This window comes from Dicentrarchus labrax, unplaced genomic scaffold (genome assembly GCF_905237075.1).
Source record: "Dicentrarchus labrax unplaced genomic scaffold, dlabrax2021, whole genome shotgun sequence".
NCBI classification, from domain to species: domain Eukaryota; kingdom Metazoa; phylum Chordata; class Actinopteri; family Moronidae; genus Dicentrarchus; species Dicentrarchus labrax.
The window spans coordinates 10293675-10317821 of NW_026136718.1; the positions used below are offsets into that span (position 1 = coordinate 10293675).

At 39.6% G+C, this 24147-nt stretch overlaps 1 protein-coding gene and 1 long non-coding RNA gene across 5 annotated transcripts in view; one reads left to right on the forward strand and one right to left on the reverse strand.

Moving 5' to 3' along the window:
- Nucleotides 1–2062: 2062 nt before the first annotated feature.
- ifi44g (interferon induced protein 44g) lies at nucleotides 2063–8510 on the reverse strand. Of its 4 annotated transcripts, none has more exons than XM_051376850.1 (9): nucleotides 8364–8510; nucleotides 8090–8256; nucleotides 7434–7484; nucleotides 5494–5542; nucleotides 4715–4910; nucleotides 4408–4560; nucleotides 3534–3705; nucleotides 3224–3324; nucleotides 2063–2621 (listed from the first exon to the last, which is right to left on the reverse strand). In XM_051376850.1, the coding sequence occupies exons 1-9, from the start codon at nucleotides 8390–8392 to the stop codon at nucleotides 2418–2420; spliced, it is 1122 nt and encodes a 373-aa protein (XP_051232810.1). In that variant the 5' UTR covers nucleotides 8393–8510; the 3' UTR covers nucleotides 2063–2417. The 4 variants fall into 4 exon arrangements, with proteins under 4 accessions (XP_051232810.1, XP_051232809.1, XP_051232812.1 ...); XM_051376849.1 differs by having other exon boundaries at nucleotides 5494–5545; XM_051376852.1 differs by lacking the exon at nucleotides 7434–7484.
- A 93-nt stretch (nucleotides 8511–8603) lies between these two features.
- The window catches only part of LOC127350342 (uncharacterized), a 29358-nt gene continuing 13814 nt past the window's right edge, over nucleotides 8604–24147 (forward strand). The window contains exons 1-2 of the long non-coding RNA XR_007880550.1: nucleotides 8604–8753; nucleotides 10236–10329. This is a non-coding gene — a long non-coding RNA (uncharacterized LOC127350342). The remainder of the gene's footprint in view (nucleotides 8754–10235; nucleotides 10330–24147) is intronic.

Below are 24147 nucleotides of genomic sequence, written 5' to 3' on the forward strand. Positions count from 1 at the left end.
TACAGTCATAAATAGCACAACTTGTAATCCGCAAAATTATTCAAGAGTACTGTCAAGTTTTGAAGCAGATCTGATCAAGTCTCAAGGAGTTTGTTTGTTCAAATACAAGACCACGGGCTTGAAATTGGCCACCTTTGACGGCACGCCACGGACACGCCCTTCAACGTACAGTCACAAAATGAAAGGCGTTCATTCAGCACCATGTTGTGACTGTACTGCCCAATTTTGAAGAAGATCCGTTAGAACCTGTCGGAGGAAATCATTCAAATAGAAGCCCTGAAATGCCAAAATGACAACACAGAGTGACATTTGTTCAAAATGGCCAACTTTGAGGGCACGCCACGGACACGCCCTTCAACGTACAGTCACCAAATATAATGCGTTCATTCAGCACCATGTTGTGACTGGACTGCCCAATTTTGAAGAAGATCCGATAGAAGCTGTAGGAGGGCATCATTCAAATAGAAGCCCTGAAATGCAAAAATGACATCACAGTGTGACATTTGTTCAAAATGGCCAACTTTGAGGGCACGCCACGGACACGCCCTTCAACGTACAGTCACAAAATATAATGCGTTCATTCAGCACCATGTTGTGACTGGACTGCCCAATTTTGAAGAAGATCCGATAGAAGCTGTAGGAGGGCATCATTCAAATAGAAGCCCTGAAATGCCAAAATGACATCACAGTGTGACATTTGTTCAAAATGGCCAACTTTGAGGGCACGCCACGGACACGCCCTTCAACGTACAGTCACCAAATATAATGCGTTCATTCAACACCATGTTTTGACTGTACTGACCAATTTTGAAGCAGATTTGATAAATTCCCTAGGATCAGTTAGTTCACAAAGAAGCCCAAAAGGTCAAAATGACCACAAAATGGCTGCCAAAAGTGCAAATTTTAAATGAAAATAGCCGACTTCCTGTGGGATTTGAGGTATGGGTCCAAGAGGCTTTTTTGTACGCCCCGGCACATTATACATGCCTACCGAGTTTCGTACATATCGGTGAAACGTGGCGCCGGGGCTGATGTTTTTTTAACCTGTAGGGGGCGCTACAAGCACGAGAAACCCGATTTTTGGTATGTCAGCTTCAGGCACCACTCTACACGTGCTCTGTGAATTTCATATTCATAACTATTACAGTATCCGCACAGTGATTTACCCTGCCACCAGAGTGCCACCTAGTGGCGTGATTTTCTTTCCTTTTTAGGGGAGCCTCAGGGAGCCATGGGGAAGCAGCGTACCAAGTTTCATCTTAATCACACATACCGTTGTAGAGCTATAAACTCCTTCATTTTAAAGAGCGCCACCTTGTGGTGATGACCTGAAATTGTGCACGATGCCTAAGGAAGACATGGGGAACTATGGACCCAAGGTTGGTGTAAATCAGACATACCAACGTGGAGAAATACCCCACTTCCTTTTTTGACGAAAAATCAACAGGAAGTGCTAATTTTATAACTTCCTTATTTTTTAAAATATCAAAATTCTTCAAATTACTTTTGTTGTCAGGACGGTCCACAGATGCTATGTGCAAAATTTCGTGCGAATCGGACAAAGTGTGTAGGATGAACACCAAAAAGTGATTTATGGACATTTTGCGCTCTAGAAAAAAAAAAATCTAGGCGGAAGTGGGCGTGGCCTATATGGGGAGGTTCAGCTCCATTCACCGAACGCGTGGATATAAGGTTTTTGAATGTGAGACAAACTATGCGGGAGTTATTAGCCTTTCAAAATCGGCCGAAATAGCGCCACCTAGTGGCCTACCTACTGGCTGATCTGCATGTGACGCATGGAATCTCTAAGTTTAATGAGGCTTGACAAATCTGCCAAATAAAATTGAGAGTTCGTCAATGCACGGGGCTGAAAAACGCAGTTGAAGTTTACTAGAAATAATAATAATAAACATAGGAAAAACAATATGGACCTTCCAGTTCATACTGGCTCGGTCCCTAAATATAAATACAACAATATAACATACAGTGAAAAGATGTTCTAAAGCAAAGTGGTCCATGACTCAGATGACAGGAGGTCAAAGAAACATGACAGTCACAAAGATTGAAAAGAGAATATCATATTTTATTGTATATTATAAAAGACGACGTTCACCTGGCGAGCTACCTCCATAAAGACCCACAGGCAACTGAGACCACCCACTGAGAGGAGTCAGTCAAACAATTGTACAAATGGTTCTTGCATTAGAACCCAACACCCTTGATACAAAGCACAGATCTCTCTTACCAATAAAATAAGACAAACATCAGATTTTATTCTGAATTATAGTTTTCTTTCCATTCGAATTTCATTATGTGATTATAACTTTGATATTGCCACACAGACATTTTCCCTTCCCCCAGAGGCTTTAGAATCGAAGTTGCTCTTCAACTGTTGACACTGTATCATAAATGATTATTTACACCTCTATCTTGTCTAGCTTTAGCCCTGTGTGTTGAGGTGTACTGTCCTGGAAATACAGGTCAGCATACTGCAGGATGTGGTCGACAGCACTGAGCAGAAGCACATCAGTGTTCACATCCAGGTCCAGCTCTGATGAGTAGTTCTTCACTGGGACGATGTAGGAGGTGGACATACCCAACAGAGCTCCAGCTTTCTTCATCTACAAACACACACACACACAAACACACGTGACCTTCAGATTTTCACGTCATCAGTATTCAGTTCCTTCAGCTGTCCGAGAACAAATGATCATCTCAAACAGCTCGAAGTTACACATTTTTGGAAGTTTAAGCATGTACTTTGTTTTGACCCTCCCACCCCAAACAAACGCTCACTTGTCCATTAATCAGATGATACTTATGAGTCATGTGACGTCAAAGTAAATGAACAAAATAATAATCGAAAGCACCAAAGTCAAAAAACAAAACTGTGATGACAAATTTGGGTAAAACTTCCCCGCCTGTAGTCATGGTGGAAGAAATTGGTTGTGTTACAGTTGCTCAAGTTGCTAAGCAAGACATTATAAGAAATAGAAATAGTAATAATTTGCATTAATTTACAATATAAAACTATATATAGAACATTTGTATTTTTAATATTAATAAATATTTAAATAAATAAATATTTCTTTGTGAAGAATGTAAGAATGCACTTCCTTCTCTCTTTTACAGACAATTTAGAGGAAATCTTTCCAAGTCTGGATTATATAATTACAATACAATTTAATTTCTCAAACTGCATGTTTTGTTTGTTTTAACCTACCGTTTCCTGAATGAGGAGGCTCTTGTAAACCTGCGAGACATCTTTGGCTGTGTCTTTGCAGATTTGGTCTATGTGGGTCAGCAGAGCCACCTGGTGAACACCTAATGGACAGAATACAGTGCTGCCATTATGGTTTTAATGGAGTAATCAGAGAAGCAACATTTAATTGTTTCTATAGAAATAAATTACTAGTCAGTTAAGCTCTCAACTGTGCTTTCTTTCAGTTGATCTGTAAAGTTTCAGACAGAAGTTCATCTCAACATCAGCCTGTGTGTAAAACAAAATATCTTTGTGCTCGACTTTTACTTACCCAGGTCACTGATGTGCTCTCTGAGCTGCTGGAAGGTGGTGCTGAGACCTGTGGGGTAGGTCAGGACTTTAGAGGCGTTCAACACAAAGGCCACACAGTGGATCTTGTCTTTGAGGCTTGGCCTCTTCACATAGCCCACAGTCTCAGACCTCACTGGCTGATCTGGACTAAACTGGGAGAGAAATTTAAGAGATTCAATTTTCAAAAACTTTACATGCCAAAATGCATATACTAATCACAAACTACAGCTGAGGCTGATGGGAATGTCATTAGTTTTGCAGGTATTTAGTCACAAACCAAAGTACTGTATTGGAAATATTTTTAACTTGACCTTATCGTGGTGCTCGATGTCAAGTCAAAGGATCACTAATGTTCATTTCATGGCAATCCATCTAATACTGGTCGAGAAATGTCACTAAAAACCACAAATTTTGGGGCGCCCTGATAGCTCACATCGTAGGCTTGCTAAGTCCTTGCTGCAGCGGCCATGGGTTCGACTCTGTGGCTCCTCTCTCCCCCCCCTGTTGTCACTATTAATTAAAGGGGCAATTTGAAGTAGCAATTTGGATGAATTTTAGTTCTCTGCGTTATGTTTTTATTTTTTAACAATATACATACTTAAAGGGCTTCTTTTTTGACAAATTCAGTGTTTTCTTCTCCCTGATGCTTCATCTATTAGCTCTTTGGTTGTATATTGTTTAACTTTTTTAATGCAGAACAATGAGATATAGGCCTACTGTGTATATTTTAAAATCAAAAAGGTGTCGCAACCCCTGTGAAGCTTGGCTTTGACCCCCAGGCTGGGAACCACTGCTTTAGAGCTATGTTGCTAGTGTTGTTAGACCTACAATACTACAATATTGATCATGTTTACCTTGTGTCCCTCAGGTACGTGACCTTTAATGACAGACAGGATGTCATGGAGGGTCAGTCCAGTCATCTCTCCATCCCCCAGGCCCATCACATCACACAGCACCAGTCCATTTGGATCCTCTCCCTTCTGATCACGGATTTTGAATGACTGCAGCTGACACAAACAAAAAGAAAGTTAATGAAATGGATTTACAAAACATGGGAACAGCATACCTGCTGAGTAGAGGTTTTTCAGTATCTCCATATTTTTAATTATAATCCCCTAAAAAAAGTCAATAGTTTTAGTGATATTTCTTGGTTACATGTACCTTCTTGGTGAAGCTGGTCGAGGAGGAGCCCACCATGGCTCGGTTAGTGACTCTTCCACTAAACACAGACTGGACTGAACTGATGAAGCTGGACTTTCCAGAACTGACCGGGCCCAGGAGGAGAATTCGAGCCTGAGTCACCTCTTCACAGCTCGGTTTGTAAGAGCTGACGGTCTTCATCAGGCTCGTCTTTTGTCTAGATCAGAATTTAAGATACTTGCTGTTCAGAATAATTTTAGTAGAGTAAAAGCATACAAGCAGTATAATAAACCTCCGTATTTTGCACACCTTAGCTTTCCTTCTTACTGCTTTGCTGTGTGCCCCATCCTTTGGCAAGCATAAGGAAATAAATAAAGGGATGGTTTAGGGAGGGTTATCTCAAACTGAATTATTACTGATATGGTTTCCTTCAGTGAACCATCCCGTCTACTCTTAATCCCTGTGGCATTAATTACGATGCCTCCTTGAATCTCTTTTTTAACATCTTCCATAGACATACTCACTCATAAAATAACTCTCAATTTTGCCATTGCTCCGGGAATATGAGCTTTCATATTTCCCCCCTTGAGTGACGACATTTCCAGTAACTTTTACTGCTGTTGTTTGCTAGCTGTTAGTATTAGCACTTTGTATGTAGCATATTAGATCCAACCAATCACTTCCTAAATTGTGTTCAGGATAATTTTAATAAGTAGAATAAAAGCATACAAACAGTACAATAAAATAATGTAAACAGTTTGACTTTATTGAATGTCAATAAAGTCAACAGCTCTACTCACTCTTCTGTCCACTTCACATCTCTCCATTGAGATTTCAACTCAGGTCGAGCTGCTGAAGAGAGAAATTAGGGTTAATGAAATATCCAGTGTTTGCTATGTTTCACCTCTTCTGAAAAGAGAAATTCATCAAAATAAAGCGTGGACCTTACATTTGTTATTCATTGTGCATATTCATTTTCTAATTCTATGCACAATGTGATGCAACATCTAGATATTTCCAGGAGTTACAATGGAGTATACTTGCACAAAAAGATTCTGCAAGTCTCTCAGACCAGAGCTATGAGACAGGCTGGTTCAATTATGTCAGAAAGCATCATCCAAATTAAAGCTGCAAGCAGCAATAAATTGGTCCTTTTTTAATTAAAAATGGCCGGCTTCCTGTTGGGTTTAGGATATAGCTCCAAGAGGCTTTTTTGTACATGTAGACATGATACACATGGCTACTGATTTTCATATATGCCAGTGAAATGGGATGGCTGGGCTGCTTTTCTAAAATTCTGTAGGGGGCGATTTTGAGCCATTTTGACTCTATGCACAAGAACAATAAGAAAAGTAAATGTTTGTAACTGGTGACAAACGTGCTGAATTTTATGAGTTTTTGAGCATATTTAGCCCCCTAAAAATGTGATAAATGGCTAAATCTAAACATCGCCATTCGCAGCATTGCCACGGCAACAGGGGTTGCTGCTCGGGCCCTAAAAATGAAGGCAACCAATGGCTTCATATTTTGGGGGAATTATACCACGGGCGTAAAGTTTTTCTTCTTTGTTACACTACAATACAATCCTTACAACTTAAAATTATATTTACTCATCTTTTCACACAAAGTTTGCACACCATTTAACACAAGTGTAGACACTAGGGCTGCCCCTGACTAAAGATTTGTGTATATTTTTGTCACATATTTAATATATTATTTTAATTATTTTAATTTTAGAATTTAATAGTCGCCTATTAAATGATAATGGAAAAAGCTGAACCTAGGTAGTGATCGGTCCTATCAGCTGACTATACCTGGACTGCAAGCTTGAAGTACCGGAGGTGGTTTGTTTACACCACGAGCTTTAGACTGACTATTTTCACTATATGGACTTGATTCTCTCTGTACTGCACAGCCTCCATGTGCAGCACTGTGCTCTCCTCTGAAATCTCAGCATTTAACAAGGGCATCTTTTCCTCTTTTACCTCCATATCTTGCACACCTTAGCTTTCCTTTACATTGCTGTGTGCCCCATTCTTTGGCAAGCATATTGGAATGTACTCCCTTATGCTGCTGTTCATGTAGCCCATTTGCACTGATTTAGGAAGGGTTTTCTCAAACTGAATTATTACTGATATGGTTTCCTTCAGTAAACCATCCCGTCTACTCTTAATCCCTGTGGCATCAATTACTTTGTCTCCTTGAATCTCTTTTTTATCATCTTCCATAGACATACTCAGTGGGACTCCAAAAATAATTCTCAGTTTTGCCATTGCTCCAGGAATATGAGCTTTCATATTTTCCCCTTTAAGTGATGACATTTCCAGTATATTTTCCTGCTGTCGTTTGTTTATTGTATCAGCACTTGTTTGTTGTTCTAAGAGTATTTGATCCTGCTGATCTCTTCCTCAATTGCTCTGGTAAATTTAATCCAGTGATAGTGCCAAATGTGATTAAACTCTTATTACTTTACACTCGTTTTCTTGTGTTTGACCCATTTGAGTCTGCCTGTCCAACTGACCTCTTCTTGATGTTTTGGTTTTTCTACCCCTGCCAAACTCACTATGATCGGACCAACTTCTCGCCCCCGTTTTCCCATCTCTTTCTCTCTAAGCCCTTTTCATCTGTGTAAACATAGATACCATCTGCTCCATTTCATTCTCCATCTGAGCTAGTTGACATGATGTCACATTTAGAGTACAGTGCATGCTAATCTGCCAAAACCACTGTTCAACAGTACCACTTTTACTCGTCTTCTTCCTGTTGCTGAACACTCCCGATAAGTCCCTCCCTGTGTTACAAGAGAAAAGGTCTGTGTTACAACTATCCCCTTATACTTCCTTCATGGTGACAAGACACAGCTTCCACACAAAGTTTAAAGTTGTTTTTGTTTTTCTGCAACTATCCGACTAATGAAAAGTAGGTCGACTAAGACTCTTCTCAGCGAGTGACAGTTAATTCGACTCTAAGGGGGCAGCCCTAGTAGAGACTAAATACAGACACTAGAGACTCTTCTGCTCACAATATTTAAGCTTGTTCTTAATGAAAATAAAGTTAATTTACAGTATATTTACATTCAGTTTTATCATACTTAGTAGTAGCAGTTCAGGAGAGCTCCCAATAATATTATTTGTCAATTTGATACATTTAGATGAAAATTTTTCATTTTTTCTGTCTCAAATGAGGAATTTTTCTTTTTCTTTTTAGACAATATTATATGATTTTGTTAAGTGCATGAAGGGTTTTGTATGCATTAACTAGAAGGAAACTGGAACACAGCCTCCACACAACAGAGAAAAACTATAATAGCAAGGCAATGCCTCCAATCTTTTTGTAGTACATAATCAGAAAGAGTACTGGACAGTTTTCTTGGTGTGAAACTGTTTAGTTGCTTACCTGGGAGTGCAAACAAAGATTTGGTCTCTGCTGAAGTGACGGTTGTAACTGTCCCGAGATCATCTATGGTTCCCGCTGTTGTGCTGGTAGCAGGTTGGGCAACAGATCCACCAAATGGACGGGTTGAAACATTACCAAAGGAAAAGCCGCCGCTGCTGCTGGAGAGTCTGTCCACAACGTTACTACAGGTTTAGTCAATTAACCTTCACCTGAAGTGCCAGCCTATCAGACGGAACTTTACCTGCGTAACTTTACGCTTCGAGGAAAAACTTACCCGAATGTATATTTGTTTCTTTCCTCCATAAGAACTGTTGAATATAGACGGGTCGAGGAACACCAGCTGAAGAACAGAGGCGGAATAAAAACAAGAGGCGGAATAAAAACAAGAGGCGATGCCCTTTCTGGGGAAAAGAAAGTGAAACCTAAACAGTCGGACAGAGGAAGGACGGCAAATGAAACTTAGACAGACAAATTGCCATGAAGAGGCCTCAGCCGAATTTTTCTTTGCAGACTTTTTTGAAAATATGATAGCAGGAAAATAACATTGCTCTATGTATATATTGATTATGGGCATGGCTGAATTACTCCTGGTTCTGGTATTGTGCACGATGACTCTCTGACTGGCACACCTAAATGCAACTGAGCCACCATTAATGTTATTAATGTAATGCAATGAGCTTTTCCTGTTTTCTACTATGTCTGTTGTCTGTTGGGTGATGGTTGGGTTCATGCTTGATGGGTGCAGCAGCAGTAGGTGGTGATTACTGAATATAACTTGTTCTGGAGGGTTGTGTTGACTGCGTGGGTGCATGTAATGAGGGGTGGTGGTTCGGGGATGTTAGCAGAGCCGGTCCGGACCTCCCTGGGGCCCAAAGCAAAAATCTGCTAAGAGGCCCTCCTACCTGACCTGTAAATCATGTAAACTGTTGGCCTCTGCCACACAGGACATCCCAGTGCTCCCACTGCAATCCTCCCCTCCTTTAGAAGTGGTTTGCTCCGCTCTTGCTCCAAGAATCAGTAGATCTGTACAGAACAGAATGAGGTATAAAGAAATCAGATTTGTTTGTATAGAATATTTTATATAAAATATTAACATTGTAAAAAATATAAATGTAAAAATGATTTTAAAAAAATAATTACTCCAGTCCTCTCAATATTATAAATCAACTTTGTCTATACAATGTAAAATTAAGTCTACAGGCTCTGACACACTTTAAAATATAAAGTACTATTTATACTATGGCTTGACTGAATACTTGATGGTTATTATTTACTGTGAGTTGTGTACCCATATTGGCCAGTAGGCTCAGCTAATCAAATTATTTAAAGGCACTTTTTTAGCTACCAGTGCTGAGCTTTCTCCGTGTCGTAACTCAGCTAAATGCCAGTTATTGAGACGGTGCCCACCTGCTATAGACTATTGACCTTATAGACTTGCCTCCACCCTTATGCCGTGTTTTCACATCATGGTACGGCTCGACTCTATTCCTCTCACTTTTGGTACCAGGTACTTGTCTCTACTTTGTTTTTCCACTGCAGATATTAACCCCTCAATCCCAAAACAATCCCCAGTGAAACTCCCTGACATAATCTTTACTTTTCCAGCAGTTAGAAAACATGCAGTTGCTTAAATGATGTCAAAACATCAAACACTATTGCACATGTGTATTGAATGTTTGTTTGTTTTGACCAGTGCAACAAAGGTCTCACCATGCTTGGGTCTTACTGCCAAAGTGAGACATCAATGTATGTATTTTTAAGTTTCTACTAATTATATCCACTAGAGGGAGCTATAGTCATGTGTTTGAAGCTGTAGATGCTCACCTACTTGCTGACAGCAGATGTCAACCTGTGGCCACCCTTCAGTGTTTTTTCTCCACAGGGAGACCCTCATAGCCCAACATCCAAAACTTCCTCTTACAGTCGAGGAAAATGTGCCCTGACACACAATCACTGTCATCACTCAGTAGCTTTTAATAACGTTTAATAATGTTTTGATCTGAATATTCATCTGTAATTGATGGTGGTGGTGATTGCTATTCCTTGGATAAGAAACTTGCTTTGTGTGTGTTTGTGTGTGTTCATTCACCTTGTTGCTATCTGACATTAAAATTGGTCTTTTCTGCGCTCTTCTCTGTCATTTCAGTGATTTTGATGTGCCCCACCTCCAATGTTTATCTAAGCAGCCTCAGATTGTGATTCAGCTCCAGGCACTGTAAGCCCCCGCAGGACTTCACTTGGTAAGACATCAGATCATCTCCAGATTTTTACTACTACCTAGACTCCATTGAGAAAAAGTAGTATGCTTGCTTCTTGGGATGGGAAGACTTTTATTTTATTATCAATAATAAATAATATCATGTTAATAAAAGTCACTTCCTCTCTTGTGGTTAGAGGTCTAATAGTGGAGCTGAGAGGAGCGTGAAAACCCATCAGAGCTAAATAAACATGAAAAAATGTCTGCAGGTTTTTTCAGGTCAGTCATCTGTCGTCCATCCTGGCCTTATCAGGTCTGCTTTGGCTAGCAGCCTGCGACTGATCGTCCATAATAACACTACAAGGCACAGCTATCTTTATGACCTTGTGACCAAGCGTTTTCTGTTTTCTGTGTCAGCTAATTTTATTCTTATTCTGGAGCCCCATGTAGAAAGACTTGGAGATGATGAGCTTCTGTTTGGAAGGAGACATAAGGGGTTGATTAAGAGATCCAAAACTGATAGGAAAATCTACTGTACTTGATGTTCCCAAACAGAAGCAGAGTTTGTGATTGTTAGAACACTGGAAAAATTATGACTTGTTTTTGTTTTTTGTCTTTGATTAAAATGATGGTGTAAAAATAGTGATCTGTGGAGTATGATAGCCATAAACAAAAGGCTTATCTCTACAGGGATCCTTCTCATAATGGTTTAAGACACTTAGAATAACAATTTGAGCCTGTCAGTGGTAAACCAAGCACTTTTAGTGGACATACTTTGACAGGCACAAGGATCAATGTTAGCTTACATTGCAGCCCTTTTCACAATTATTTTCACATACAACGGGGAATTGGTGAATTAAGGGTTTATTTCAACCAAACCAGCATTGTGGATTTTGGAAAGACTAACAAAATGGTTTTGGTTATATTATTTCTGTTGTTTTGGTTTGAGATGCTGATACTCTAGTGCTTAATCCAGGCAAGTGAATTTCATATATACTGTATGATCTTTAATGTTATACTTGGAGCTGCTCTGTTATCCGAGGGCAACAACCAAATCAAAAATACAACCGACTCCAGCTTAGAGGTCATGACAGGGTGTCATTAAAAGTGAGTGTAACTGTTAGCGGTTTAATGGCAAATAGTATTTATAGGTTGTTATCTGTGGATGGAGACTTGAGTCCCACAAACCAAAATACACTAACTGTGCAAAATAGACATTATGATTGTCCTGTAATCAGAAAACAAGTGTAATATACACCTAAATAAATTGTGTAGATGTATCAGGGCTGTAGCCAGGCTATTATAAATACTGAGATCATGAGTCCTGACTTTTAAGGATAAGAAATGAGTCCTTGCCGCTGCGGCCTACCATACATACATATCCAACCTGAAGTCCCCTCTGTCTCTCTCCCCCATTTTCTGTCAATCCTCACTTGTTCTATCAAATAAAGGTAAACCCAAGAATATAAAAAAAAAATTAGCATTAGTCTTCAGGTTATACTTTGTGATCATTTCCAGACATATTAAAAAGTGACAGAATGTTTTGATTTCTATGTAAATTTTGCAAGAAATTCGAGCTTAGACATGTAGGAAGAAGGCACCTTTAAGCAATGCTAATTGTAATGTAATCCAGACAATGTTGATTTATTATTAGTTATTAATCAAATACAGCATCTGTGGTGACCATTTTCTTTAAAACATGCCACAAAATAATAGAGAAACATGATTATATGAGGCCATATACACCACATAATCTTATCTGCAGTATTTAATTTCAAAATAAAAGTTCATATAGTCCCTTTGATATAGTATGGTAATCAATATCCTGGTAAAATATTTAAAAACCTAGAGCCTCTTATTGCCAAAATTAAAAACTTACAATATTTGTGCCAGGGCCTTTCAGGCATTCAGTGCTGTAGAGTGCTGCTACATATAGAAAACAATCCTGAGACTGTTATAAGTGTAAAGTAATGAACTTCATATGTGTATTTCAGGTACAAACAACACTTACTCAGATATACATACTCAGCATAAAGGTGTTTTGTATACCAATTTTTGTTTGGGTTCATAGACATTTTCTATTGCCTTTTCTCCTTAAGAGGATCACAGTTAGTCCCTACCACCCTCCCTGCATCACTGTATTTGTCTTGGAGAGCCAGAATAGACACCAAGGCAGTGTTTGATATCAGCCAATGTGCATTCAATAGAGGTAAACTAACTTCAAGTATATAAAACAATCCAACAGATTTCAAATCAAACTGTCATGTAAGCTGCAGTGCAAAGGCGGGTAGATGCTTCCTCTCCTCTCAGCTGTGGATGTTTTTTGTTTATTATTATATATCTATATATCATAATTAATGTAGAGACAGTGATTTATTGGTGGCTAATACCTTTACAGCAGATCAGCCTTGTCATCTGGGGCTGTGAGTTTAGGAAGTTCAGAGAGATTCAACCCTGACTCAGCAGCTCCAGCTGATATCTGCAGGTGGGAGGAGGAGGAGGTGGATGGGGGGTGGGATGAGCTGTCTAAACAGGGAGCAATGCTGACTGTGTAGTCGTGTGACACAGCAGTCTGCTTTACAGGCAACACCCCTCATCACCACCTTATCCATTCCACACTGGGTGACACACATGCACTGAACTTCTCTCTCTGTCTGTCTCTCTCTTTCTCTCTCTCTCTCTCTCTCTCTCTCTCTCTCTCTCTCTCTCTCTCTCTCTCTCTGCCAGTAGCCTCGATAACCCGAAGTGCAGCGAGGGTTGAAATTAAAGCACTGCAGTGATCTGGATCAAACAGGTTGGAGCTGAAGGGAGGGCGAGGAAAATAACACTTTGAAAACACATTGGCTTTGCTTATGAAATACTTGAGTTTGCAGTCAGTGTGAAAGTCAGACAAAATCGGTTATTTAGCATACATGAAAAGTCTCTGAGAGCACATGTGATCAAGGGAGACTCTAAAATAGAATGATGGACTGATAGGAAAGCTTTTTTTTCATTGTATATATTTAGACTGAGAATGAGATTGATTTATAAGGTTGCTAATACTCTCAGAGTAGACATCTCAGAAAAAGTAGAAGACGTTATGTTATGGTCGACGCAGACGACCACCCACCTAGAACCAGAGTCTGTCCAAGGTTTCTGCCTCTTAAAAGGAAGTTTTTCCTTGCCGCCGCCGCCAAGTGCTTGCTCGTAGTGGGAACTGCTGGGTCTCTGTAAATAATTTTATAAGGAGTACGGTCTAGACCTGCTCTATTTTAAAAGTGTCCTGAGATAACTTTTGTTATGAATTGGCGCTATACAAATACAATTTGATTGAATTGTATTAAATTATGCTTTAAATGTTTGTTTAGTTTTCCAGCTTTTTATGAGTTGAGTGAAGGGGGAACAACATGATGTGAGCTGTTTGTAAAGCAGTAATGACCTCTTAACTTTTTAAATATTGACTATAGTTATCCCATCAGGACAACCAGTGTGATGTTTTAACTGACAGAAGTCAAATTGTTTTTTAATATTGCTCCCTCAGAAGTCTGCTATGTGGACGTTTGATTTTTCTAAGAATAGTTGGATATGTGTAATTGTGTTGGGTTGAAAAAGCCCCATGTATTGGGTTTTGAGCCTATTAATTTGTGGTTCCTAATTATAGTGTAGTTTTTAATTATAGCATCCTTTTTAGGTTAGTCAATGTGTTTTCCAGTTAGTGCCACAAGTTATGACCTTGGATAACTGCTTTCTTTTGGCCAAAAAGTAATTTTCTTAATGAAAAGAAAGTGGACAACTGTAGTTGTATCTGTGCTTTATCATTGCTTAGGACAATTAAGACAGTCCTTGTTTTTTTTTTTCATCAGATATGCATGAATCAGGCAGACAAAATGAGTGGTGATATATACCATGGACAGAAAAATATGGACATAACTGTACGTAACAGCTCCTGTCAGCTGAAGTATGGAGATGACCACAAATGGCCTTTTTTTAAAAAAAATTGCTGTAATATTTAATGTTTAATTATCTTTTTTTGTAATTCTACTCATATTTATTTTCCTGCAGGACTCTTCCACTGTACCAATGTGGAGGTGACGATGTGACGCTTAGGTTTTGACAGCTACAGGATGGACAGGACATGATGTTCTGTACTGACAGCCTCTGATCATGTTCACTGTGCAATGTATACACAGCAGCTGGGTAGAACGTAAAGTGTTAAGTGGGTCACGTAGTTATGTGTTATTCATTTGAATGGAGACAGTATAGTTAATCTGAAATTACAGCAATTAATATATACGTTAATAAAATGATTGCTTTGATTTATGACTGTCAGGTTGCAGGTTGTAGCTGTGGAAGCCGGTTTGGTGATATAAGATAAGAAAGCGCTGCATCATACGCTGTTCTTTAGCAAGAACTACCGCTGTGCCTTTGAGCAAAGATGTCAGTAAATATGATGTAGCTATACCTCTTAGTACGGTTTTGAAGGCAAAAAAGGAGTGAAATCTAACCCCAGCCCATTTCTGATAACCTGGATAATTAGTTGATTTTGAGCACAGATTGGCATTGCTCAACAAAATGCTTATCAGCTATTGCAAAGCTGATGTTGTTTCCTGCTAATTTAAAGCATTTCTCATAAACTTGAACGTTTCCTTTCGGTTTCATGATCTTTTTATGTTCTGTGAAACTTATCCCAGTTTCCGAGAATGAAAGAAAGGTTGCTGAGGGCCACTGCAGGTACTAGCATGTGTGTCTTGTGTGTGTTTGCCTTGCAGCATGTTTTTACTGCAGCCTGCTTGTTGCTCTGAAACTCCATGTCTGGAAGGAACTATTAGTATAAATTATGTTTGTTTAAAATTCATATGGATGTAGAATTGGGAATCATATGGGGAAAGTGCTGTCAAGTAAAACTTGTACATTATAGAACATATAAATTGTGTTTTTGTCTTCTACTCTGTGTGCACTGTTGCAGATTATTTACACGGCTCTGCCTGTCACTAAGCATGATCCGTTTTATAACATATATATGACAGTAATTGAATCCGCCTCAGTGGGTGGCTGCTGGCAGAGCACCATGCAATTGAAAGGTCTAAGGTATGATTATTCACAGTCAATGTCTCAATGTCTTAATTTAAAGCATGGATACCTCTACCTGTTTTTCAAACATCAGTTAAATGCAGCGTGACCCTGCTCCACTCCTGGTAAGAGTAATATGGGGAAACATGACTCTGGTGTTTTCCTTGCATGTTACAGGTAGCCTGTCTCTTACCAACATATTAACATGTTGCCTGTACAATTAGTATATTTAAAGGAAAACTCTGCCCTTAGATGAGCTTCCACTCTTATCAAACTCACATCACTTCATATCAAACTGTGATGTGATGTTCTCCCACCTTGTCTTCTTTTTTAGATATTGATTTCAGGTATTTTGACAACCAGCCAGAGAATATACCTGCATTTGTAATCAGTTAACGCTGTTTACACACAGTGATCTGCTCAAATCTCATTATTACAGTAGGTTGTTTGATTATATGTTGTTGGTTCACAAACTTTTCTGCCCCTCTATTTTTGTACTTCACATCTGTTGTAACTTGTAGACAGTGTTATTATAATATAACTATTATAATCAGAGTAACAGGTCTTTGTCTGCCAGGCGATATGAGACAGTGAATGATGTTTATGTGTTTTGATATGAAGTGCTCGATGGTGTCACCTGACTGTCTCTGCATTGTTGTGGTCTCTGTCTCAGACAGATAGCTGCCTGTGACTCACCTTGAAAAACGGTGTGTCATTAAAGTCGATACCTGGTGTTGGCCACAGTGGTCAAAAAAATATTCTTTATAGCTATCTTGGTGAACTAAATAGTTTAAATCACAGATGACCATAGCAAAGAAGAAGGTCCTTGTTTGTCTAGTAAACATGTAGCTGACTTAACATAGTGCTGGTGGTCCTTTAGTTCAAACGGTGGGGCAGTGCTGCCAGGGTTGGAGATTTAATTTCTTCCAGTGCAAATAATATCTGTGTGTGACAAAGGCATCCACCAAAGTGTGATGTTGACTGGGATTTGTGTCACTAAGCAGTGCATGTTTGGGCCAAACTTGATCTGCACCCCTTTATTCTCTGTAAAGCAAGAAAGTTAAATGATTTTGAGATTCAGATAATACTCACCAAGATGGATACTGAACAACTTGGAAGTCTTGAAAATGTGCTTTTATGGCACATTGCAGTAGTACAAGCAAAGCTCTAACACTGTATACTGTCCAATCATACATACTCCTTATCTTGAAGTCCATATGAACAGATTTTGCACATATTTTACATACTCCAGTGCTCAACACTGCTTTCTTGCTGCTACACTCCTGCCTGCTTCCCGCTCTTAACCTTCCCACTTTGCCTCCACCTGAGTAAGCATTTAGATGTATGTTATCTTAATTCAAATGCTCTCAGTTTGAGTCACTCAGGGGTGTTTCTGGAGCAGAACCACATTGCCAGGCCTCAATGCATTCAGTTTTGCAGGATAGTTAATAGTTAAAACCTTGACATGAGCTATTTTGTTGAAAGATCAAACCTGAAAAAAAAAGTTATTAGCAAACAAAAAACTTTTAGAAAGAATCAACAGTACTTGCATAACAGCTTTAATAAGTGATGGAGGTTGATATGAGATAATCAGATGCTGAGTTTGCCGGTCAACATGTTCAGAGAATCAGGCCGCTACCTCACGCAGACTGTAAACAAGCCTTAATTAGTAAGTCAAGCTATCGGATATCTCCCTGTCACCAGAGCTGCTTGTTTGTGCACGAGACTTTGGCACAAGATTCTACAAATAACTCTCTATAAAAAACTTTTTCCAGATCATTTTTAAGAATATATATATATATGAGATGAGCCAACGATAACTGGGCAAGAAAGTATTTGTCGCTAGTAGGACGTGTGCGTCCATTTCACAATCTGCTTCAACTTCTTTATGGAGCAAAATATGGTACAAAATGTCCGTCTGAATTATGTCTGTTGCTGTTTTTCTAGTCTCCTTTTTTGTCTCTGCACTGCACTTCCCAAAAATCACTGATTAACCAGTGGGGAAACTCTTGGAAAAGAAAATCAGGAAATGAATAGAGCTCTAATCTTTTAGTATATTTCTCTTCCACACTTGAACATGCTGTACTGAAAACGAAAACATACAAAAGTACATCTTAGGTTCGAGAATCTTCCATCAGTCTTTCATCTCAGCTGGCTGAGCTGTTACCTTGCATTAGATCTTGCTGCTGACAGTCTCTAATCCATCTGGCCGACAGCCTGGAGGAGGAAACATTGTTCAGCCTCACAGTGTTTACATCTCCTGCCTCCTCCGGGTGAAGCTCAGAGGAAAAGCAAGAGTCGGCAGTTTTGCTGAGAAATACCAAAGCCCATCCATCTCTGTTTAGAATATCAACAGCTGGCAGTAAAAATCTGAACCACCTTTCAGCGTGTTAACCCTCACCACTATTTCCTCTCTGTTTAGTCCATAGACAAAGTTGTTTTTCTTAAACTACACTAAAAACACATTACTGGTCTGATTTGGTCTGTTTAAACCTTAGATGATTTAACCAGAGGATTCTGCAGCAGAGTATGATATTTTACTTTGCCCTTTGACTTTTATTCCTGTCAGGAGACACCACTGGATGAACATGAGATGGATTTCGGGTGGTTGGTCTTTCTGTCTTGTTTTTCTCACACTTCTCATCACACTTTTATTTTCTCTCTGGCTTTACTTCTCCTATTCCACACTCTCTCTAACTGCCAGACACCCTAACCTCTGACCTTCTCATGATTGTCTATCAGAAAAAGTTTCTAAAACCTGCAACTGGGATTTAAACTTTCAAACCATATCAAGAATATCCACTGTGATCAGTCCACAATCATGGAGTAGTGAGTTTGAAGCCAAATGTTTGTTGAATGGAAATAAGAGGAACGATAACTGGTGAAAACAAAGAGGAGAAAACAGGAAAGGAGATTAAAAGAAGAGGAAGAAGTGAGAGAGAAAAAGAAAATTAGACCAAAATAAGAGAGGAAGAAAAAACAGAAGCAGCAATGAGATGAGTAGAGTAAACTAGAGGAAAGGAGGAGGAGAAGAAGCAAGAGAGGAGCAGGGGAAGGGGGCAGGAACCGGTCTGAACCAGCGTAGGCTGACTCGCAGGGCTATATACCCCTCCTCACTCCCCTCCCTCCTCCTCCTCGTCTTTCCTCTGACTCAGACTGGCTGATCTTTTAGCGCTCCGTCATGCGCTTGTAGTCACCAGGAACAATTTGGATACACATTCCCCAGAAGTGTAAGAGGATCCACAGCAGAGTGAGGGCAGGGCCAGTGGTGGTCATGGTCGAGACCTTAAAGTGATGGGCAGGTGTTCCCCTGCACATTACATAAGAAATCAGGAGGTGGTCTGGCAGAGACAAATTTGGGTGTATTGAGTGTATCAGGCACACATGCCTGACGTTACTGAACATCCACGCATACTTCTGTTGGGACAGTTTGTTACACACTTTGTTGGTGTAATTGTCAGTCAGCTGGACACTATAAAGATACAGTGGTGACTCTGAAGAAAGTGTATCTCCTTTCAGTCTTATTGTAAAAGATTTACGTCTTGTTTATTCAATTGGATTTTTTAAACTAGGGATCTGTTTACCCCAAATAGTAACACACCAATGAAACATAATAGATAACACAAAATATATACACTGTGTTAAACTTACATTCTATATATAAGAAAGGAACATTACATAAACATTTTTTTTTTAAATCTGCTTATGCCTTAAAGATGAATGAAACTTTAATTTAAAAATGACATACAACGTAATGACGTGTCAGCCTTGTCTCAAATATTTAAAAATGTGTGTGTGTGTGTGTGTTAAGAGTGCTGGGGCCTCGTGGTTGCACTGCCATTTGGTCTTGTTTTTTAGTAGGTGAGAGCTGTTATAAAACCTTGATAACAGGGGCAGCGAGGTCAGAGGCAGCGGTGTCTCCGTCTCTGGGACAAGCTCAGTCTGATGTAAGCTGGGAGTCGGTCACAGAGCTCATGAGAACTAACACTATTCCTAGATTCAGCCTGCTGCCAAGTCCCAAAATTACTTTCCTGGACCAGCTAATACTGGCTGCTGTCTTCATTGGAGCTCACACACGTTCTATTAATGTACAATATTTAATCCTCACTCATCAGAGCAAACATGGAATCACTGTACGCCAGCCAATTCACAGCAATTTGCTTCGGTTTCCATTTTAGGGGTTGGGCTTAGACAGACATTGTAAACAAGTCTGATAATTTTTTTGATTGATAATAACCTGACACCAGCCACTGTGCCCATCTTTGATACGATCGAGGTATTTCTACTTTGAAAAGAGGTCTAGCAAAAACACAAACATTATTATTGTGTTACAACAAAGACAGTAGAGATGGTGGAAGAACTATTCAGATTCTTTACTTAAGTAAAAGTAAGAACACACAAGTATTATCATAAAAATGTACTTAACGTATCAAAAGTATAAGTACTTATACTCATTCTGCAACAAATGGCCCCTGTGACCCACTAATTTCCATATGAGACATTATAATACTGTTGCTACAGATGCATCAGTTCACAAGTAGAATCTTATTGTTTTATTCCTGTTGTAGTTGGAGCTAATTTTAACAGTTTAATATTCAGTTAGATAGTTTTGTCCCCTGTATTGGATCTTCTGCAGTCACAAGATAAATCTGTGGGTTGTGGGATGATTGATCGAATAGGAAATAAGAAAACTTTAGGCTTTTGTTTAATCTTTACTTTTTGGCGGGAATATTGGATAATTTACCTCTTTGGGCCTCGAATGAGTCCTGGGGCCCCAACTAGATCCTGTTCATTAGTCCCCAGCCCAGCAGGCAGAACGCCCTCATTGGATGTCTGGAGCAGGGGAGGAGGCTGTGCTGGAGGTCAGACTCCTGACCTCTGACCTCACCCCATAACTCTGCCAGGAGCCTCACTACATGCAGAGCAGTCATCAATCCACTGCAGTGTGAGATAGTAACTGCTCTGTGCTGACTCACAGGTTTTATAACGCGTGACTGATGGCAGCTGTATACCACTGGAGCAGCCCAGAGTCGCTGTGATAAATGCAGTGAAATCATCCACTTTTACTGACACCACAGGACTTTCTTCCTGTATGCTTCTGGACAGCTAAATCCAGCGTGTTCATTTCATTCACAAAACACATGTAGAAAAAGTTTCTCAGGATTTGTCGGGCTTCTGATTTTTGGGCCCATCAATCATGCAGAAGCCCTTCTTTGGCCGAGCCTGCTGACTTCCTGCTGGATCCCCGCATACATGAATGGCATGAAAACAGTTTACTGATTTGTCTTAGTCTGTTTAATTTTATAGAACCTAACTGATCAAATTGTGAGAATAATTTCAGATTGTTTGTGAGGCTCTGGGAGTTTCCTTCCTACTGTGTTGGTCTGTTATGCAATCTGTTAGATTTTTTTCAAATTCAACTTGGTGGGAGGGTTGTGGCCACTTCATGTTGACAAGTTCCTCAGTGATGGGTCATGGTAATACTGCCAGTGTTTCATAATATTTGTGGTTCAGATTAATTTATTTATTTATAGCTTGAGAAGCAAGTTTCTTAAAGTTAGTTCAGAGCTAAATAAAATAAAAACTCTTGAACATCCCTCTGCAATGACCGGCAAGGTGCTCTTGACTAAGACCCTCCAGTATGTTGCAGTGAAGCTCAGTTGCCAGCAATAGAGAACTTAGGTTAGGTTTAGTAGGTTTGAATGTGTGAAAATGTGCATGTGGAGAAAGCCGTTGTCCTGAAAGATCTCCGTGGATAAATAGTGGTTAAAAAAGCACAGAAATACTGAATGAGTATCTTCTCTCCAGATCCAAATCCCACCACCTCATTGATTAAAAAAGCATGCGTTATAATCCAAATAAAGCATACTTGGGCAAAGTTTCTCCATCTGCCACAGCTGAAAATCAGTTCCACCTGGACAGAGGCAAGGCGGTACTACTTAGTTTTTCCATTGCATAACTCTCCAGCTGCATTTTATTGATTCCTCTGGAGAGTTAAACATTTTTGCTGGCCATTCACTTTACCATGAACGGCTATGTAGATGTATATATTGAAAGTACATTGTTGTGTGCTGTATTTTTGCTCCATTTGTCAGATGAAATCTTTAGAAAGATTTTCTGTTTTCAGTAAATTTACTAGGTGATTTTATTAACAGCCAGAGAAAGACGTTTTTTTCCTCTCAGGGTTCCTAGCAAGAAATCCTACTAAAAGAAAGACTCAACAACCTTTCAAGTTGAACCTCTGACATTTAATCCCAAAGCCTGACCATTTATAATCAGATTACAGATGTTCTGTTTGTATTTAAATGGTGCCTTAAGGTGCAATACCACCTGCACCTAAACCAAAACCGTTGTGCAAATCTCTTTTTTGCATTTAAGTGTTTGGCCTCTTTAAGCTGCACAATTACAAGTGAACCAGAGCTTGTAAATTAAAGAGCTCACAAGCCAAGACCGAGACACAAATTTAGGCAGGGGAGTCAAAACTAATGCTGTAATTTAAACTTATAAAGACGGTCCAAGGTTGTCCTCCCTGGTGATCAGACACTGTGAAGAAGTAGGTTAATATGAGCCATTCATTGGTCACTGATATTTTTAGGCATCTCAATGCCGTTATGAGGTTCCACTATAGTTCATGTGGCCTTCTTCTCACTAGGACAGGCAAATGAACTGAAGAAGTAAACAAATACCCCTTTCCTGGCATGCATGATGTGAACAAACTATTAATAACGATTGTTCGATTGCAGTCCAAAAACCAGTGTGAGCAAACACACTTGGGTCTCTGCCCTGCTCTGTTAAAGCTCAGCTGTGCTCTTTCCTCTAAAAGTGACCAAACACAGCAGTAATCCTCCTGCTGCTGGTAACCTACTCTCTCAGTCAGTTTAATTCACTGCAATAATTATAATAATAATAATAAGGACTGTATGTTGAGCTTCTTTGGGAAGCCTCTGTAAATAAATACAGTATTATTCCATTGATGATTAATTATATTCGCTCTTACATTTGGTGCATAAGAAAAGGCCTATAGTTCGGGTAATTTGAGAGGCTAAATTTTCCTTAAAGAAGTGCCAAAAACAGGAATCATCATAGTTTTACTTATTATCTAAGCAGAATTTGTTGCTTAATATTGTCCTAGTTTTGTAATCGTTACTGATCTGACTCGTCAGAAGTCACAATCATTTAACTTTCAGTTCTGCTTCTACTGTGTTAAATTCAGTACAAATCTAAAGTAAAAGGGGAAGGCCATAAAAAATGTCACCACATTGTGACAATAACCATGCAGGGCACGTGTGTGTTTTTGCACGTGAGAACTGTCTTTATATGACTCTGTTGCATAGTGTGATGCCTAAACCAGTACAACACGCCTGAGTATCTCAGCTACTGCATGCATTCTCTACATGCAGATATCTGCCCAGTATGTCAGCGGGCGCCCTTGCTAAGGCCATCAGTTCTGCAAAGGGCAGTCGAGGCGCTAAATTAACCCCCTCTCTAACACACCTCCCCACCCCAAATCCATTCGCCCCTCCGCTAACCTCCCAACCTCGCTGTGGGGCTGGGCCAGTGAGAAGCAGCGCAAACCGGCGTGAGCCAGTGCTCACCCCCCGCCTCCTCCTTCCTTCGACTTCTTCCTCCCATATGTGCATACACACACACACATATCAGGATTAGTGTACTTATGAGGGCCATTGTCTGTATCCACTCTGTGATATCTGACCTTCAACTTAACATTGTTTTCTGACGTAGGATCGACTGCATTTTTACCTAAAGAATATTTAAGTTTTTAATTAGAAGTTTGATTATTTAATTGCAGATGCTTTGATTTGTGAATTTTGATTCTTTTTGTGAGTGGGTCAGACTGTCAACATGATACAGCATTTAAAGACAGACTCACCCCCCCCCCCCATGCTTAAATATTGTAGTTCTAGTCAACTTCTAGCAGTTGATAGTCAAAAGTTTTGATCTGATTCTAATTCCTATCTATTGAACCGTCTATAATCTCATTTCAAATGCTCGTCTTTTTACTACAATTGTCTTTTGTAGAGGTAAAGACGCTCCACAATAACCTCAGTTAACTCTGGAGGATTATTACTCAGTGGTACTCACAAAGAGCGAAAAAAACAACCATATTCACAGACACATACGCATTTCCTCCTCTGTCCCTCAGACACGCTCTGAGCTTGAACTATCTTGAGCTGTATATACACAGTGGCAGAAAATAGGATGTATAACTGTTTTTGACCAGGCCTTTGTAACCGAATGAGAAAATTTGGTTCTTTGTGTTTAGACTAAGATGATCCTAACAAACAGTTAACACAAACACCTATGTTTGCTGTCCTGTTAATGAACCATCGTTAATGGGGTTGGCTGGTGTTCGTGTTAGGGACCGACTTTTCTGCAATTAAAACGTGTGTTGTTTTTTATTTAAGGCTGGTGAGTTGAATGGTATCTGCAAATTGCAGTAAAATGTTTTTAGCCACCTTGTGTAAATGTGTTTCTCTGAGAGCAAATACAACGTTTAGCCAGAGTGGTCCAAGTTTACAAGGCCTTTTCCTGTTGTTGGAGAGCTGGGAGGTATTTTGGTGAGCCAACTTCCCATTAAGTTCCCACTCGCTCAAGGACACTCTTTTAGCTCAACTCCCTTTCTGGAGTTTAAAGGGGAAAATGTGACAAAACATCCTCAAATTAGGACAGATGCTGTCACGCTGTAAAAATACACGCAGCACAGCATGCACTTTTTATGTCTTTGCACTAGTGTGTCCCCCTTTTTATGTAAAGTGTTGTTTGCCTAACTGTAAGTGAGCATGTAGGATGTTAG

Excerpts from the sequence above, each read along its gene's own strand:
- ifi44g (XM_051376849.1), bottom strand. The coding sequence starts at position 8,392 with ATGGAGGAAAGAAACAAATATACATTCGG. Across the intron at positions 4,911-5,493 it reads GATGTGAAGTGGACAGAAGA|ACAAAAGACGAGCCTGATGA; the intron begins GTGAGTAGAGCT and ends ATTCTGATCTAG. Across the intron at positions 4,561-4,714 it reads CGACCAGCTTCACCAAGAAG|CTGCAGTCATTCAAAATCCG; the intron begins GTACATGTAACC and ends TGTTTGTGTCAG.